This window comes from Emys orbicularis, chromosome 2 (genome assembly GCF_028017835.1).
Source record: "Emys orbicularis isolate rEmyOrb1 chromosome 2, rEmyOrb1.hap1, whole genome shotgun sequence".
Lineage (NCBI taxonomy): Eukaryota > Metazoa > Chordata > Testudines > Emydidae > Emys > Emys orbicularis.
In genome coordinates this window covers 235,088,325-235,104,594 of record NC_088684.1, presented here as the reverse complement: position 1 = coordinate 235,104,594, position 16,270 = coordinate 235,088,325, and the positions used below count along the sequence as shown (strand labels likewise).

Genomic DNA, 16,270 nt, shown 5'->3' with positions numbered 1-16,270 from the left:
TTGCTCTGTAGTAGTGAGGACTTATTTAAATGGGAAATATTTAGTGCTGCGGTTAAGCTTTAGCCATTTCATTTAAGTGACTATGACCAATGTGGATAAAATGTTGACAGCTAAAATGACGGGGGTAAGGGGTTAGAGGAATGGCACAAATCACATTATTATTTATAATACAATCTTTTCCTGTATTACTGAAAGGTTAACCTTTGTATAATGCTGTTAAATATTTGGCCTGGGATTTTCAAAGTGGCCTAATGTAGTTTGGTGCCCAACTTTCATTGAAAGTCTAACTCCTCTAGGCTCCACTGAAGTCTTTAACAGGTCTGTTTGCTGATGGAAAGTTAGTTGAGTTAAGCAAAGAGAAACTATTCACTGTGGGCAGTTTTATAACTTCTGTACATTTATTTTACAGGGGAGAAAGTTTTTATGCAGTTTAATTTTTGAAAAAGAAATAAAAATGCGACACAAAGCCACATACCAGGATGGTACCATTGTTGCCCAGGCTGAGTATGGAAAAGTGGATATTGGGGAAGAAGTGGCTAAGAAGGGGTTTGCTGAAAAATGCAAATCCCCTATAAATGCTAACAACTGCGAAGAGAAAAAAACAGATGTTGTTCAGTACCAACCCTGGAATGCAAAAGTTTCAGCTCCAGCATGGGAGAACAGACCCAACCCTTCAGTATCCAACCGACTGAAAGGGCGTTTTGGTGACCAGATAGGTACCAACATGAGGAATGACAATCATACTGGGAACCATATGCCTTTTGCGAAGTAAGACGGGGTGGGGTCTGATAGTGAGTGTCACTGTTTTGATATAGACTCATTACTGAGTGTGTATGTAGGAGAGGAAGGTGGGAAAAGCAAAAAGTGAGCAATTAAAGACAATAAATTTCAGCCCTTGCTAAGTGGATGTTTTGTCTCCTAAAAGCTTCCTTTACTGAAGAAAATATTTTGGATTTTTTGTGTGGATTATATGTCCAATGGTTAGTTAAGGGATAACTTTTATTATATTATATTGCACAAAACAATAAATAGCTGCAGAGATTAAGCCATTTATGTGCCTTGTCTTTGCTTAGTCCCAAAAGCCATTTGTTCTGCATATACTACAAAGCAAGAGATGTTACTGGCATCATACAACAAACTATAATTGGTACAAAAATATTATTAGTTTTAAAAATGCTGCACTTGTCTCTTGGACTTTCTAGCAACATAATAAGTTATAAAGATAGCCTGTTCTAAATGATTAATGAATTGGAGTTTGCACTCAAAGGACTGGCTTTTTGAAACTGGGCTGTGCTTATGTACACATGGTGTGTCTTTCTCCCACTGTATATTACTATTGCCGTGAATTGCAAGGGAAATTTATGAATGACCTGTGGGCATGGGTACAAAACTGGCCCTCCAAAAAGGAAGCCTGGTATGAAAATCAGGCTAAAAGACTTTACACAATCAGAATCAGGTTGGGAGACAGAATTTTTTTGGCATCTAATAGAACCAAATATAGAAGGCATGGTAAATTGTTCTCCTCCATCTCCTAATTCACTCCTCTTTCGTGTCTTCATTTTCTTTCCTCCTTTACTTTTATGTATTAAAAAAGAGAGACTCCATCCTTCTTGAGAAAGTGCTTAGTGCACAGTGTAGGAAACTCCAGCCCCGTTCAAGTTGGTCATCCAAAATCACTGGACACTTTTGAAATCTTTGCCCGACGCTCTTAATTATTGTTTTTTTTTCTAGCTGAAACTTGTCTTTCTTATTAAAGATGGTTTCTGCTCTGACTCATTTAATTTGAGCTTTTATTCTCCTTAGTGTTATTACTCTTGTCTTTACTATTTTATTCATCTTCACACTTGTGTAGCAGAGAGAGAGAGAGGGTCATGCAGTGAGAGCACAGCTAATTCTCTAGATATTAACTTTCTGAAGAATGTTTCCCCCTCCCCCCTGCTCTTGGAAGAGCTTGGGGCCTGGCTGTTAAGAGGTGTGGGAGAGTCTAGAAAAATTGATGGAAGTTGGGACATTGGTTCCAAGGTAAGGGAGAAGATGATGTGGAAGGTTTAGTCGAGGATTGAAGTTGCAAGGCATTGGTCCCTGCAATAATTTTGCAATAGAGTATATTGGTTACTTGTGCTGGAGCTTACCTGATTCAGTCAGTCCATGTTAATTTACCTCAATATTAAAAAAAAAAAAAATTCACTGTCCAAAAATGCGGAGTATAAAAGTGTATAAGAACATAAGAACATAAGAAAGGCCGTACTGGGTCAGACCAAAGGTCCATCTAGCCCAGTATCTGTCTACCGACAGTGGCCAATGCCAGGTGCCCCAGAGGGAGTGAACCTAACAGGCAATGATCAAGTGATCTCTCTCCTGCCATCCATCTCCATCCTCTGACGAACAGAGGCTAGGGACACCATTCTTACCTATCCTGGCTAATAGCCATTTATGGACTTAGCCACCATGAATTTATCCAGTCCCCTTTTAAACATTGTTATAGTCCTAGCCTTCACAACCTCCTCAGGTAAGGAGTTCCACAAGTTGACTGTGCGCTGCGTGAAGAAGAACTTCCTTTTATTTGTTTTAAACCTGCTGCCTATTAATTTCTTTTGGTGACCCCTAGTTCTTGTATTATGGGAATAAGTAAATAACTTTTCCTTATCCACTTTCTCAACATCACTCATGATTTTATATACCTCTATCATGTCCCCCCTTAGTCTTCTCTTTTCCAAACTGAAGAGTCCTAGCCTCTTTAATCTTTCCTCATATGGGACCCTCTCTAAACCCTTAATCATTTTAGTTGCTCTTTTCTGAACCTTTTCTAGTGCTAGAATATCTTTTTTGAGGTGAGGAGACCACATCTGTACACAGTATTCGAGATGTGGGCGAACCATGGATTTATATAAGGGCAATAATATATTCTCAGTCTTATTCTCTATCCCCTTTTTAATGATTCCTAACATCCTGTTTGCTTTTTTGACCGCCTCTGCACACTGCGTGGACATCTTTAGAGAACTATCCACGATGACGCCAAGATCTTTTTCCTGACTCGTTGTAGCTAAATTTGCCCCCATCATGTTGTATGTATAGTTGGGGTTATTTTTTCCAATGTGCATTACTTTACATTTATCCACATTAAATTTCATTTGCCATTTTGTTGCCCAATCACTTAGTTTTGTGAGATCTTTTTGAAGTTCTTCACAATCTGCTTTGGTCTTAACTATCTTGAGTAGTTTAGTATCATCTGCAAACTTTGCCACCTCACTGTTTACCCCTTTCTCCAGATCATTTATGAATAAATTGAATAGGATAGGTCCTAGGACTGACCCTTGGGGAACACCACTAGTTACCCCTCTCCATTCTGAGAATTTACCATTAATTCCTACCCTTTGTATCTTTTGTCTGTTGGGGAAGGGAGTACAAGAGCTATGCTCAGATGAAATAAAGCCAAGTCTTACAACTGGAAGTAAGTATGTGTCCTGTACCACTTGTGCTTACAGTGACAAGAGGTGGTGATGGTGGTCATAAATCTTTAAAAAGACATTCATGGTATCTAGAGTTTCCAGGGCTACAAGTTGCTGAAGAAGGGGAATGTGGGTGATAAAGATGCTGCTCCGCAACCGGAAACGTTAGGCAGCAGAATAAGTAAACGTCTTCTAAAAATATATATATTTAAACTTCACTGGCTGTTCATATTTTCCTGATCTCTTCTGTCTATTTAGGAATTTTATAGAGAGCCCATCACTGAAGCATCTGAGGGCATGACTTCCCCCATGTTATGTTTTGCAAGATCACATTCTGGATCACTAGGATGTTTGTTCACACTGATGTTTGTTGGGACCATAATTTGGAATGCAGCTCAATTAGCTTGATAGTAAACTGCCTCATCCCTGAATTGCTTTGAAGTAGCCAGGACTGTTTCCTGAATTTTAGAGAAGTTCAGGGTCTGGTAAACAATTCATTCTTTCTTCCATCCTGCTGCAGCAGCATTGTCCTCCATAATGTTCAGACTGGCCTAGGGAAATGTGCACCTCCTGGCAGCAAGGAGATCCTAGCTTTCTACTTCCACCCATTCCCATGGCTGTTTTTAATAATTCTCTGCATATCACAACCTTTATTGAGTGAAGTTTTGTGTACATATGCCGATGAAGGAAACTGAGGCACAAAGAGGTTGTATACAAATCTGTTTGAAGACCAGCGTGGGAAGGTCACACTTCTAAAGAAATGTGGCATAATTTCATCATGTATAATTGCTTATACAATAGATTTCTATTCTTGATCTGTATGACTAAGATGTTCTTGACAGTCATGATTAAAGAATTGTCGTACCATTATAAAATAAGTATCTTGATTCTGTTAATATTCATTTATTTTTAATAGGGAAAAATTGATGGCTTGTGACTTTAATATGGGGTCAAACATCAGTTTGGCAAAAATAAAACAGGATCAGAAACTGTTTGAAGAGAATGAAAAGCTCAGAAACGAGAAAGAGATTCTCCAAGAGGAAAATCAAATTCTCCTCCAAAATTCTAAAGAACTAGAATCGACAATTGCACAGCTGAACCATCAAATGCAGGTACGTGAAAAAGCGAGGGAGATTCTCCTCTATTAGACTCACCTGTCTAATAGACTCATCTGATTAATTTCTATGGAAATCTGTCTTCCACAATAGACTGAATCTTGCTTCTGGCATATAGACTGAAACAACTTTTGTACAGAGGAGAGGATTGCTTCCCTAACTGTGGTGCCAAATAAAACACAAGCGTGTGTGTGTGTGATACTCCACGGTGAAAGATGTTTATTCTAATTGAGAAACATAGTACTTAGTACCAGATTTACTGTTTGATTTTGAAAATGGATATGTGGAATACGGTGTGAAAGAAAATGCTTGACCCAAATTATCAAAATGAGAGCGTGTCTCATATGTTAAAAGTATCTTGTGTTAGCTCAGGTTTGAAGAGCATGAGATATATACATTTCAGAACTGTTGAAAGAGCAGGTTACCTTTGATCTGATTCCTTGAGGTTGGGCAGTTGATGTGGGTGGGTGTCTCCGTCCCATTCTTCCAGAGATGTGCACTTGTGGAGGCCAATCTTCCACTGTGAATACAGGTTTTGGGGTGTTGGTAGAGTAACCTGCACACAGGTGCCTGTCTCCTCTCCCGTTCCTGCTGGACAGCAGATCAAACTGAAACAGACAGGGAGGAGAACTCAGGACTGGGAGTGCAAGTGAGAGGGAGCAGGAATGTTCAGAACCAGCTTTGCTACCCAGTAGCACTGCCATGTCCTGTGGTGAATTGCCCCTCTTTAGGAGGGCAGCTGTTCTTGCCTCGTCTCTCCATGACTGATCAGTATGCAAAAGTCGTCACCAGCACTTCTGTCCTCTGAAGATACTATCAAATCGTTGTAATTCCAGGTAAGTCGGAGTAACCTTGGGTATGTCTACACTGCAGTTAAGAACCCACGGTGCCAGCTGACCCTGGCTTGGGATAAGGGGTTTAATTGTGGTGTAGATGTTTGGCCCAAGCCCAATGTCTACACCAAAATTAAACAGCCTCTGAACCTGAGCCCTGGAAGCCTGAGTCAGCTAGCGTGGGCCAGCCGGGAGTGTCTAATTGCACTGTACACATACCCCTTAACAAACAAGGTGGCAGCCACTGGCATGTAAGTGGAGTTGTTTGAATGCCTGAAGTACAGACAAGCCCTTTTAAAGGAGATAGAATCTCTGCCTTCTGAGAGTTCTACTGGTTTTCTTCTCACTTCCTAAGCTGAAAGGTTGAGTGTCTTTTTATATTAATCATGCATAACCATGTTTAAATGAAAAGGTTGTGACATAGTACTTAAAAGACAGGTCTTCCCCCCGCTTCCCTTCCCATGGCTGCATGCTGCGTGGAGCAATTTAGATAATTGATTTTAAAAAATCCTCTTGATTTATATCAGTTTGAGGCTTTCTAAAACTAATTGGAAAATGATTATTATTGCAACTTTAGATTAAAATTTAATATGAACTCAACTACAGATGCTGTTATTCTAAATGGCACTCCTAGTAGGGTATCTTATTTGAGTTTTACAAAACTGGTATAAGCAAAATAAATAAATAAATACTGAATCTAAAGGACCTGATCCTGCTAATAGTTAAGCAGGTATGTAATTTACTCACAAATGTTCCTGTTGACTTTAGGTTTAATGAGCATAAGTATTTGCAGCGTCCAAGGCTAAATTACTTCTATTAAAAACTGTACTCTTACAGACAGCCTTTGACCCTTCAAAACAAAATGTCTGTGTTAACCATGAAAAGTTATTTTGAACTCTTTAAATACACACGCACCAATGTTTTCAAAAATAGGCTAAAATTAGGTGCCAAAAGATGGATTTAGGAGCCTGAGTGGGATTTTTAAAAGCACCTAAGTGATTTATGAGCACAAGTCCAGTTGACTGCAAATCCTGATCGAGGAGTGTAGCCTGGTATGAGTTTTTCATTTTGATTGATTTGTGGAAGTGCAGTATATTGGAAGAGTGGTGTTGATTGCAAATACAGCACAGGGTATTTGCTTATCAATTGGTGTTTGCATTTGTGGTGTTCTGACAGTAAAGATGCTAATTGGGCCCTGGACTTATTTTTTTCAGTATTGATGAGCATTTTAAGTGTAAAATTTCTTAGTGGAAGGAAAATCTCAATAAAATCTGAAACTCTGCTAACAATTAGGAAGCGGAAGAAGTACAAAGCATCCCCTTCAACAATTTAAGACTAAAAGGGGAAGGAAGTAAAGAACTAGCAATATTTAAATACAAAAATATAATTTTTTAAAATCATGATTTTCATCCACCATGGTTGCATGACCATATATAGCCATTTTGTCTGTGCTGGGCACAGGCTTGTCTGTATTTCATTTCTAGTTAAAAATCCCAATAATACCGTGTTTTAGTAATCTAGGCTAACAATTTAACCATTGTTTGTGTCCTTTGTCACCACCCCTCCCCCCCCGCCAAAAATCAATAATGCAGGAAGAAAAGGAAACATCTAAGGAAACTCTTAAACATTTGGGGAAAATTCTGCATACGTATGTAGGAACTAAAATGAGAAGTTTGGCTGCCCAGGTTGAGGTACTGAAAGATGTTAGGTATGTACAAGTTTTTTAACTGTACCAAATTACCACTGCTGTATTTTTTACTTTTAAAATGAGTGCATGCTATTTGTTCTCTCATTCAATTTTAATTTTTGTAGTCATTATTTTATTCTGCTATTTTCCTTTTAACAAAACTAACATGAAAAGACAGAGAAGTCTTTTTGACTTGCTACTACAATCCTTGACTGAAATCTGCAGCTTTTATGTCCAGCTGTCAAGGTGGTAGGCTAGTTCCTGCCTTCCAATGTTGGTTGGATAGATCTGAAGAGTTTAGTTTAGATCTTTGTATTTCTTTCTAACCATCGTAGCAAACAGCTTGAAATTCCTATTTAGTGTCCTGAGGCAGGTAGTTCCTGATAAAAGTTGTTAAAAAGTATGGGCACAGTGAAATACTTTCACTGCTGATCATTGGCTAGCCATTCAAATTACACCTCCCCTGTCCGGGGTGGGCTTGTAGAGCGCATGCTGCTATTGTTATTCAACCTAGCTAGATCAGAGCTAGCTCAGGTATGGCTGTGTGTGCTGCGGTCACACCTTTGATTGCTGTGTAGACACAAGTCTTTCCTGTGGTTCCCTCTCTGTGTTGTCTTTTTGTTGTGTTGTGGGTTGCAAAGTGAAACAAAATGAAGCAGTACAGGGCAGCTGTGGAAAGGGGCTGTGTTGGGAGAAGTCTAAGATAGAAGTGACCATCAATTCTAGTGAGAAGGAAGTTGCTCTAGTGTGTTTAAGAGAGAAAATGGATGAGCTTTTCAAAGAGAGAGGTGCCCTGGGGTAGAGAATAAACAAATCTAAGAAAAATGAATAGACAAAATATAAAGGGTGGGAATGAGAAAGTTCAAAGTAAGAGAGACAACACAAGTGTAGCCTTTTATGCTATTGAATATTCATATATACCTGTTACTTCCTGCAGTATTGTGTTACTTGCTGGCAGATGTCATACCGTTTAATTATCTTCTTTTTTGAGATGGGAGTGGGTAAGAATACCTGCAGGGACAGCAGAAATTTCACTTGACTCATTGTTATTGGATATGAAATTAGGTTAATGTGGCAGGTTTTAAAAAACAATTATGTGCACCACTATTGAGTAATATTGTTTCAAGCTATGAAGAAAAGTGTTTTCTAGCTAAATATTCTTGTTTAATTCTTTCTCTCCTCACCACTCAGGCGTTCAAATATGAATGTTCATTTTGGAGATGACCTCTTCGGAGCTGTAAAGGAGGTTACTGAAAGATGTCTCATTGCTCCGTCTTCCTTGGGAAAGTTGGAGAAGATTTGGGCAGAATATAACTTGGCTCAAGAGATGATTCAGTTGTGCAAAAATGTGGTGGGTTTTTTCTCAGAGCTGTAATTTATAGGCTGTTGATAGAGTACATTAGTCTTATAAAGTGAACTCTGTTATCATGAATAGAGAATGGAAAAATCTACCTTGCCTTGGGTAACTGCAGTATTTTCCAGTAATGATAAATTTGGATTGTTCGCTTCATTTTAAAGAAGATTAAACTTTTGACACTCCTGATTTAAATGAGGCGATTGGGGCATTCAGAGCCATCAGAAAATGGCAAGTGAGGGTTATTGGTATGCTCCCTGCTCAGAAGGCGAGGACACGTGGTATGGGTTTTAACGAAACTGCAACTTTATTAGTCACATTACATCCAAGGTTCTCATCAGGGGACAGTCCAGTGCAGTCACTTGCACCTCATTGGTCTTTTGCCTGTTTTGGGGGGTCCCACTACAGAAGGAGCCAATCATCAAACTAAGAGGTTCTCTGTGTGCCTCCACTTGCCCTCTAGCGTGCCCCCTTTGGTGGTTGAGGCGAGAAGGGACCTGGGCACCCCTCCGCCCCTCAGCCAACATTGCTCTCAAGCACATTGATGGGGCAGTCCCCCTGGGGTAGTATCCCAGCTTATGGTTTGCACTTCCCCCATGGGGGTTAGACACATGCCCCATCTCATAAGGAGATGGCCTTGGGAGGCCCCTATGTTACCTTTTTGGATCTGGAGCCTAAATCAGCAAGTTCCTGCACTGGTTATCTGCCAAAAGTTGTGGCAAGTAAATGTCTCTTCAATAGTTCCAAACTGTGTCCTCCGGGACAGGGAGAATCCCAGCCCTATGGTTGCCCAAAACTCAACCCCTGGATTTCATTGTGAGGAAGGTGAGAAAACCTCACCAGCCTTGGCCAGTTTGTGGTATGTAGAAACATTCCTTCCCAGCCCCAAAGTGGTGACGAGCACAGCCCGCAGCAACCTAGATAAGGGAGGGAACGTGGGTTGACTGCTGGAAGCCAGCAAACAGAAGTGGCCCTGAGCATGGGGATCCTATCATGGCTGCAAATCTTGTGCCAAATTCCATGAGACCTTATGGCTCCAAATCCCACGAAACCTTAAGCCCACCCTGGAAGTTCTGAGGGGTCTGGCAGTCTTATGGGATCCACTCTGTGCTGTTTGCCCTCTTTGGTTGCACCATCAAAACGCACCCCTTCCTAGACTCAGGGCTCTTTTGAGTTATAATAGGAAACTAGTTTCAACTTTAATGTTGGAGATTGTCTTTCTCTGTCACACACCACAAGTGGTCTTTGAGACAGTATGCTAAATACAGAAAAAGTCTATGCTCCCTCCCTGTGGTAGGGAGAAAACAAAAGTGTTAACGATACAGAAATGGGTGTGGTGGTCTAGTGTAGGAGAGAGCATGCCACCCAGCATAGCCATTGGCAGCCTCTTTACGTCAGTTAACTTGATTGGAGCCGGCCCGAGTCAGGGAGGGTTCAAGTTATGTGCTTTACGGGTGATTGATAGACAGGGCAAGGTCTCAGCCTCTGGGAAAGGGGGATCCCCCTCTCCATGTCCCCCATGTATGGCTCCAGCATTGAGAGCAATCAAAGAGGGGAGTGGTTGAAACCAGTGTCCTGTGGAGTCCTTGGGACCAGCAAGAGAAATCAATGGTGTGTATGTGTTTTGGGGACACAGATGAGGGGATTATACTTCCGCTAGCAGGAAGCTGCTTCTACCTCAGGTACTTCTCCAAAGCTACCCCAGGGAACCGGGGAAGGAACCGTTATCCCCACAACACCCCTCTCCCTTCCAATGTGCACGCACGTGCTATTTTTCCCTGCTTGCGCTCCCGAGTGGTGGCTTCTGTAGGCTTCTCTTACAGGCTTCCTGTGCACCACATCCCTCTTTGGTGCTGGCTTGTGCTGCTGCATGTTCTGTAATGTTTACCTACTCATAATTCTACTGTAGAGGCTAAAATAATGTTTGCTAGGAGTCTTGAGTTTTTTATATGGAGAATGCTGTAATATAGCTTTATCCATCGATCTCAAAGGACTTTACAGAGCAAGTTAAGAGTATCATAAGTGCAAAGTAGCTTTTGTTATTAATATATTTATCCCTTTCTGTATAACCTTCCTACCTTGGACTGTCACTGAGGCCGAGTTCAGTAGTTCTGCAGATAAAGTGAACCCTGAGGATTTATCATTGCTAGAAAATATAATTCTATCTTATGAAATGTGAGACCAATAGATAATGAGTCATGAATTTTCTCCTAAATTTAAGAATAAACATTTGAAGTAAGACTGTTTACTTCCCAAGCACTGCGAAATTATACTGATGCATTAGCTCATGAAATGGACTAGAAAAATTACTGTTAATAGAAGTGAAACAAGTCTATTTTCCTCACCATGCATGAGAAATATTAACACTAAACAATAGTAAAAAAGAAACTGATATTTTTAAATTTTCAGTTTTTAATGATCCAGTAGGTTAATTGTAAACAACATAAAGAGATTTGTTTTTAAAAATATTTAACTTCGCTCTGCATGAGTAACACCCACTATGAACACATAGTTTAACAGTAAAACAAATGAGCTTGCTATAATTTGTTTATGGAGAGGTGGTCAGTAAGGAAGAGAAATAGGCAGGTTGCCAGGGCTTTGATATCCAAAATTGTTTAAGTACTGTAGCAGCAAAGAATAAAGAGAGAGAAGGAGCTTACAGGGCTAGAACAGTCTTAAGGATTCATTTTAATGACTTTTCCTTTGGAACATCCTTCATCCCAGATGAAGCAGCAGCAGCAGGAAACTTTTTGAGACACATGGGTTAATCAAATTTGAGCAGCAGAGGACATATAAAACAAAGATCCAGGCTAAGAGTGAAACCAGCACTTGAGTGATCTCCAGAATTCATTTTAAGGTCTCCCTCTCTTACCACTCCTGATTTGCTACAACTCATTTATGGAAAAATCACTTAGAAAAATAAGCTGAGCAAATGCTAGAAGTGATGAAGTGACCTGATGCGTGAAGAGAATCTTTCTAGTCTCAACATTTTTGTACTCTGTGAGATAATTGGATAAGATTGGAACCATCTGCAACCAGCCTGTAGCTTTCTGTGAAGAGATTTTGTAGTAGTCTATTACAGCACATAGAATTGTTACATGATAAACATCATGAAGAGAAGATCTCTTCACGTGGCAAATTTTTGTTAATCCTGATTTGCTGTAATTGGTGTGGCATAGCATTGGGGTTCCGCTCCCTGCTTGTTGTGGATGGCTAACAGTATGACAAATGCTACATGCCAGTAAAAAGTTTCTTTTTACAAAACTGTACTTTGTCATGTTTGACCTGATGTGTCTCCAGTTACATAGAATCTAGCTATCATCTTCTTTCAAATCTTGTTTGAGCGCTCTGACTGTGCATTAAGGAGAACAAGAGTTGCCGAGGCAGTGTTACAAGTAGCATGAAGAGGAAAAGTTGAATAGACAGGTAATACTGTCAGGGGACAGGCAGGCCTGAGAGGAGCAGAGGACATACAAATGGGGAAGTGTGTTCAGGCTTGGAGCAGCCTGAAGAATTAATTTAGACACCAACTCCCCAGGTGAAGTGGCAGCAGCTAGAGGCAGAATATTTTGCCGCTCCAGTGGAATTTGTGGCAAGTACCCCTGAAGTCTTTGGGAAGTGTAGAAGAAAGAATTTGAGTTGTAGTGACTCAATACCAAAACCACTTTTCTTAAATAAAAAATAATTTTTTTGTTTTTAACAAAAGCTGTCCTGTTTTTAAAGGACATAGTGGTATTAAGACCTTTTCTAATGAATTACCTAAATTTAAAATCCATGTGTAAGTGGAATAACACACTCCATAGAGTGTTAGTTAATAAGCACATGTATTGGGTTGATGAAAATACAAGGCATGCACCTCAAAGGTTGATTAATATGCACCTAATCATCATTACATACATCTAAATAATGTTGATCTAAATGTTGACTTTTAATCTAACTACAGTTGAACAGATCTCAAAGTTTGAGAAATATTTGTTGTCTGCAAAATTCTCTGATGGTTTTAGTTCCATATGCAGTTTGAAATGAAGTGTGTAAAAACCCAGTGAGCCCAAATAGGCAATGGACAGAAAATGTGTTGATTATGTCTGCTTGCTCATTCTGTCCATTTAACTCATTAAAACCGTTTTTATTAGCTCCTTCATGCTATGCACTAGCCTTAGGAACATTATTGATATTTCCTCAATTCTTCCTTCTCTACCCTCTCTGCTATGTTGGTATTTTATCTTGTCACATCTCTAATTCGTTTGTAAGATCTTTGAGGCAAGGATCTTTTTTTTTTTGGGCAGGCACGTAACAGTGTAAATAACACATGAACAAGTAAACCCAATACAGCACTGGTTTGCATGAGGAATATAGTACTAGATGCAGGGCAAATGACATAATATGATCTTAATTTTCAGCATCTTTACTTTCCCCAGTTTTCTTAGACTGGTTTAACTAGATTCTTCCGATTTTTATGTGTACAGCTTGCAGTGGGTGGCTTTTGAGCCTGTATAGTAAGTGTAAGGTAAAGCAGACCTGATATGGAATAATGAGACACGCATCTAGATGCAGTTTGGCAAGTTGTTGACCCTGTTTTTTATCCAGACTGGGTTTATGTACACTATGAAGGTCTGCCCTTTCCTAATGGGACTTGAGAGTTGCATCTCTGCGCTTAGTGCTCCATGTGGAAAGTCTCTAATTTGGTGGTTTTTGCCTCTGGCACAAGTGAACAGGCACAAGCGACCAATTAAATGGTAGACATTTTGGGGATACTAACACTGTTGATCTTGAGCCGTTTGTTGGTTTCCCAGACTTACTCATTATGGTGGGGGAGGGGATATAAAAACCCCCCTGCATCACAGTAACATTTAACTTTTAAAAATAGGAGCTACACAAGAATGAGGATGCCAGTTAAATGGAATATTAAAAAGAACAGTCACAAGGGTAACATGCCTGCAAGCAGCATGAGGACTACTTAAAAATACCATAATAGAGGCTCAGAGTAAATATACACCCCAAAACAAAAAAGAGAGGAGGAGGACCAAAAAGAATGGCTAAACAGTAGAGCACTGGAGGTTGTTAGAGGCAAAAAAGGAATCCTTTAAAATTTGGAAGTCGAATTCCAATGAGGAAAATACGAAGGAGCACAAACTCTGGCAAGTAAAATATAAAAGTATAATAAGGCAGGCCAAGAACAAATTTGAGAAGCAACTTGCTAAAGATGCAAAAACTAACAGTAAATTTGCCCAACAGGCAATGGGGCCATTAGACAACAAAGGTGTTAAAGGAGCACTCAGGGAACATGAGGCCATTGCAGAGATGCTAAATGAATTCTTTTAATCTGTCTTCACTGCAGAGGATGTGTGAGAGAGATCCACATCAGAGCTATTCTTTTTGGGCAAAAGTTCTGAAGTACTGTCCCAAATTAATGTGTCACTAGCAGAGATTTTGGAGCAAATTGATTAACTTAATGGTAATAAGTCACCAGGACCAGAGACATTTACCCAAGAGTTCTGAAGGAACTGGGTGCACATGAAATTGCGGAATTACTAACTCTAGTATGTAACGTATCACGAAAATCAGCTTGTGTACTAGATGACTGGAAGGTAGCTAATGTAATGCCAATTTCTAAAAAGGGCTCTAGAGGAGATCCTGGCAATTACAAGCCAGTGAACGTAGCATCAGTACTGGGCAAATTGGTAGAAACTATTATAAAGAACAGAATTAGCAGACACATAAACACAATTTATGAGGGAAAAGTCATCATGGCTTTTGGAAAGGAAAGTCATGCCTCACCAGCCTCACCACTTTAGTCGAATTCTTTGAAGGAGTCAACAAGCATGTGGATAAGGGTGTTCCAGTCGATATTACATACTTGGATTTTCAGAAAGCCTTTGACAAGGTTTCTCACCAAAGGCTCTTTAGGAAACAAAGTAGCCCTGGGATAAAAAAATTAAAGTTCTCTCATGGATCAGTAACTACAAAGGTTAGGAACAATAGTCGGTTTTCACAATGGAGAGAGCTGAACAGCAGGGTCCTCCAAGCATCTGTACCGGGACCTGTGCTGTTCAACATTTTAATTAATGACCTGGAAAAGGAGGTGAACAGTGAAGTGGCAAGTTTGCAGATGATACAAAATCATTCAAGATGGTTAAGTCCAACGCAGACTGATGAGTTACAGAGGGAGCTCACAAAACTGGGTGACCGGCCAGCACAATAGCAGAATAAATTCAACGTAGATAAGTGCAAAGTAATGCGTATTGGAAAAAATAATCCGAACTATACATATACAATGATAGGTAAAGTTAAGATTTTGTCACGATTATTGTTAGTAAAAGTCACAGGTTGCAGGCACTAAACAAAAATTCACAGAAACCCGTGACCCGCTTGTGACTTTTACTAAAACGAACAGGGTGGGGAGCTGACTGCCAGGGGGTGGGGACTGACAGTTGCGGGACTCCTGCGGTAGCTGGCAGCTCAGAGCTCTGGGGCCCCCGCAATGGAGCTTGAGAGCTCCAGGGTCCCTGTGGCGGAGCCTGAGTGCTCCAGGCTCCCTTCCACACACCCCCAGCGGCTGAGAGCTCTAGGCCTGGGGCTGAAGCAGAAAATGTCACAGCAGTCTTTAAAAGTCATGGAATCCATGACAAAATCTTATCTTTAATGATAGGTTCTAAATTACCTTTTACCACCTAAAAAGTAGATCTTGGAGTTGTCCTGGATAGTTCTCTGAAAACTTGTGCTCAATGCGCCCCAGAGGTCAAAAAGCCTAACAGTATATTAGGAATTATTAGGAAAGGGATAGACAATAAAACCAAATATATCATAATCCATGGTACACCCATACTGAATGTGTCCAGTTCTGTTTGCCCCAACTCAAAAAATATATATTGGAACTGGCAAAGGTTTAGAGAAGGGAAGCGAATTTATGATCAAGGAAGGGGAGACTAAAAAGTTTAGGGTTGTTCAACTTCAAAAAGAGACAAGTAAGGGATGATATGGTAGTGGTCTATAAAATCATGAATAATGTGGAAAAAGTGAATAGAAAAAGTGTTATTTACCCTTTCCCACAATCCAAAAACCAGGGGTGATCGGAAGAAATTAATAGGCAGCAGGTTTAGTGCAAACAAGAAGAGGTACTTTTTCACACAATGCACAGCTAACCTTTGGAACTTGTTACTAGGTGATGTTGTGAAAGCCAAAAAGTATAACTGGGTTCAAAAATGAACTGGATAAGTTTATGGAGGAAAGATCCATCAATGGCTGTGAGCCAAGTTAGGGATGCCACCCAATGCTCAGGGCGACCCTAAACCTCTGACTATCAGAAGCCAAGAGTGGATCACTCTGATTGTCTGTACACTTCCCTCTGAAGCTCTCGTTTTGGCCACTGTTGGAGACAGGATACTGGGCAAGATGGACCATGGTCTAACCCAATGTGGCAGCTCTTGTGTTCTTCGATCGGTCGGCACTAGTCCAGAGTACCATCTGATGCTTTTCTTAACCTGGTTTTATCCTCAATTTAGATGCACCTTTTGCTCTGCAGTCTTGATGTTTTGAGGAATTATTTTGTGTTTTGTTAGAATTGTCTGTTTTGCATTGCAAGTTCTTCAAGGCAAGGAGTGTTTATCTGTTTGTAAATTTACCTGACGTTTTGCATTATTATGTAAGTGTTCTTAAGAATGAGCTCATTTGTTTTGAGGGGCAAAACAATATAAAGCCTATACAATATTTCATATCCAGTTGGATATCAGTGATGCTTGTAATGATTAGGGACAGCAGTGCTCCCTGGGGTTAAAGCTTGTAAATAGAAGGCCAGAAGAGACCATTATGATCACCTAGTCTGACCTGTATAA

The 16,270-nt window shown here is 40.2% G+C and overlaps 1 protein-coding gene across 1 annotated transcript in view; it reads left to right on the top strand.

The window, feature by feature from the left end:
* STK31 (serine/threonine kinase 31) overlaps positions 1-16,270 on the top strand; it is a 117,991-nt gene that overhangs the window by 9,165 nt on the left and 92,556 nt on the right. Inside the window, exons 6-9 of the mRNA XM_065400074.1 lie at positions 410-768; positions 4,366-4,561; positions 6,990-7,105; positions 8,276-8,435. Coding sequence (XP_065256146.1) covers positions 410-768; positions 4,366-4,561; positions 6,990-7,105; positions 8,276-8,435 — 831 coding nt within the window. The remainder of the gene's footprint in view (positions 1-409; positions 769-4,365; positions 4,562-6,989; positions 7,106-8,275; positions 8,436-16,270) is intronic.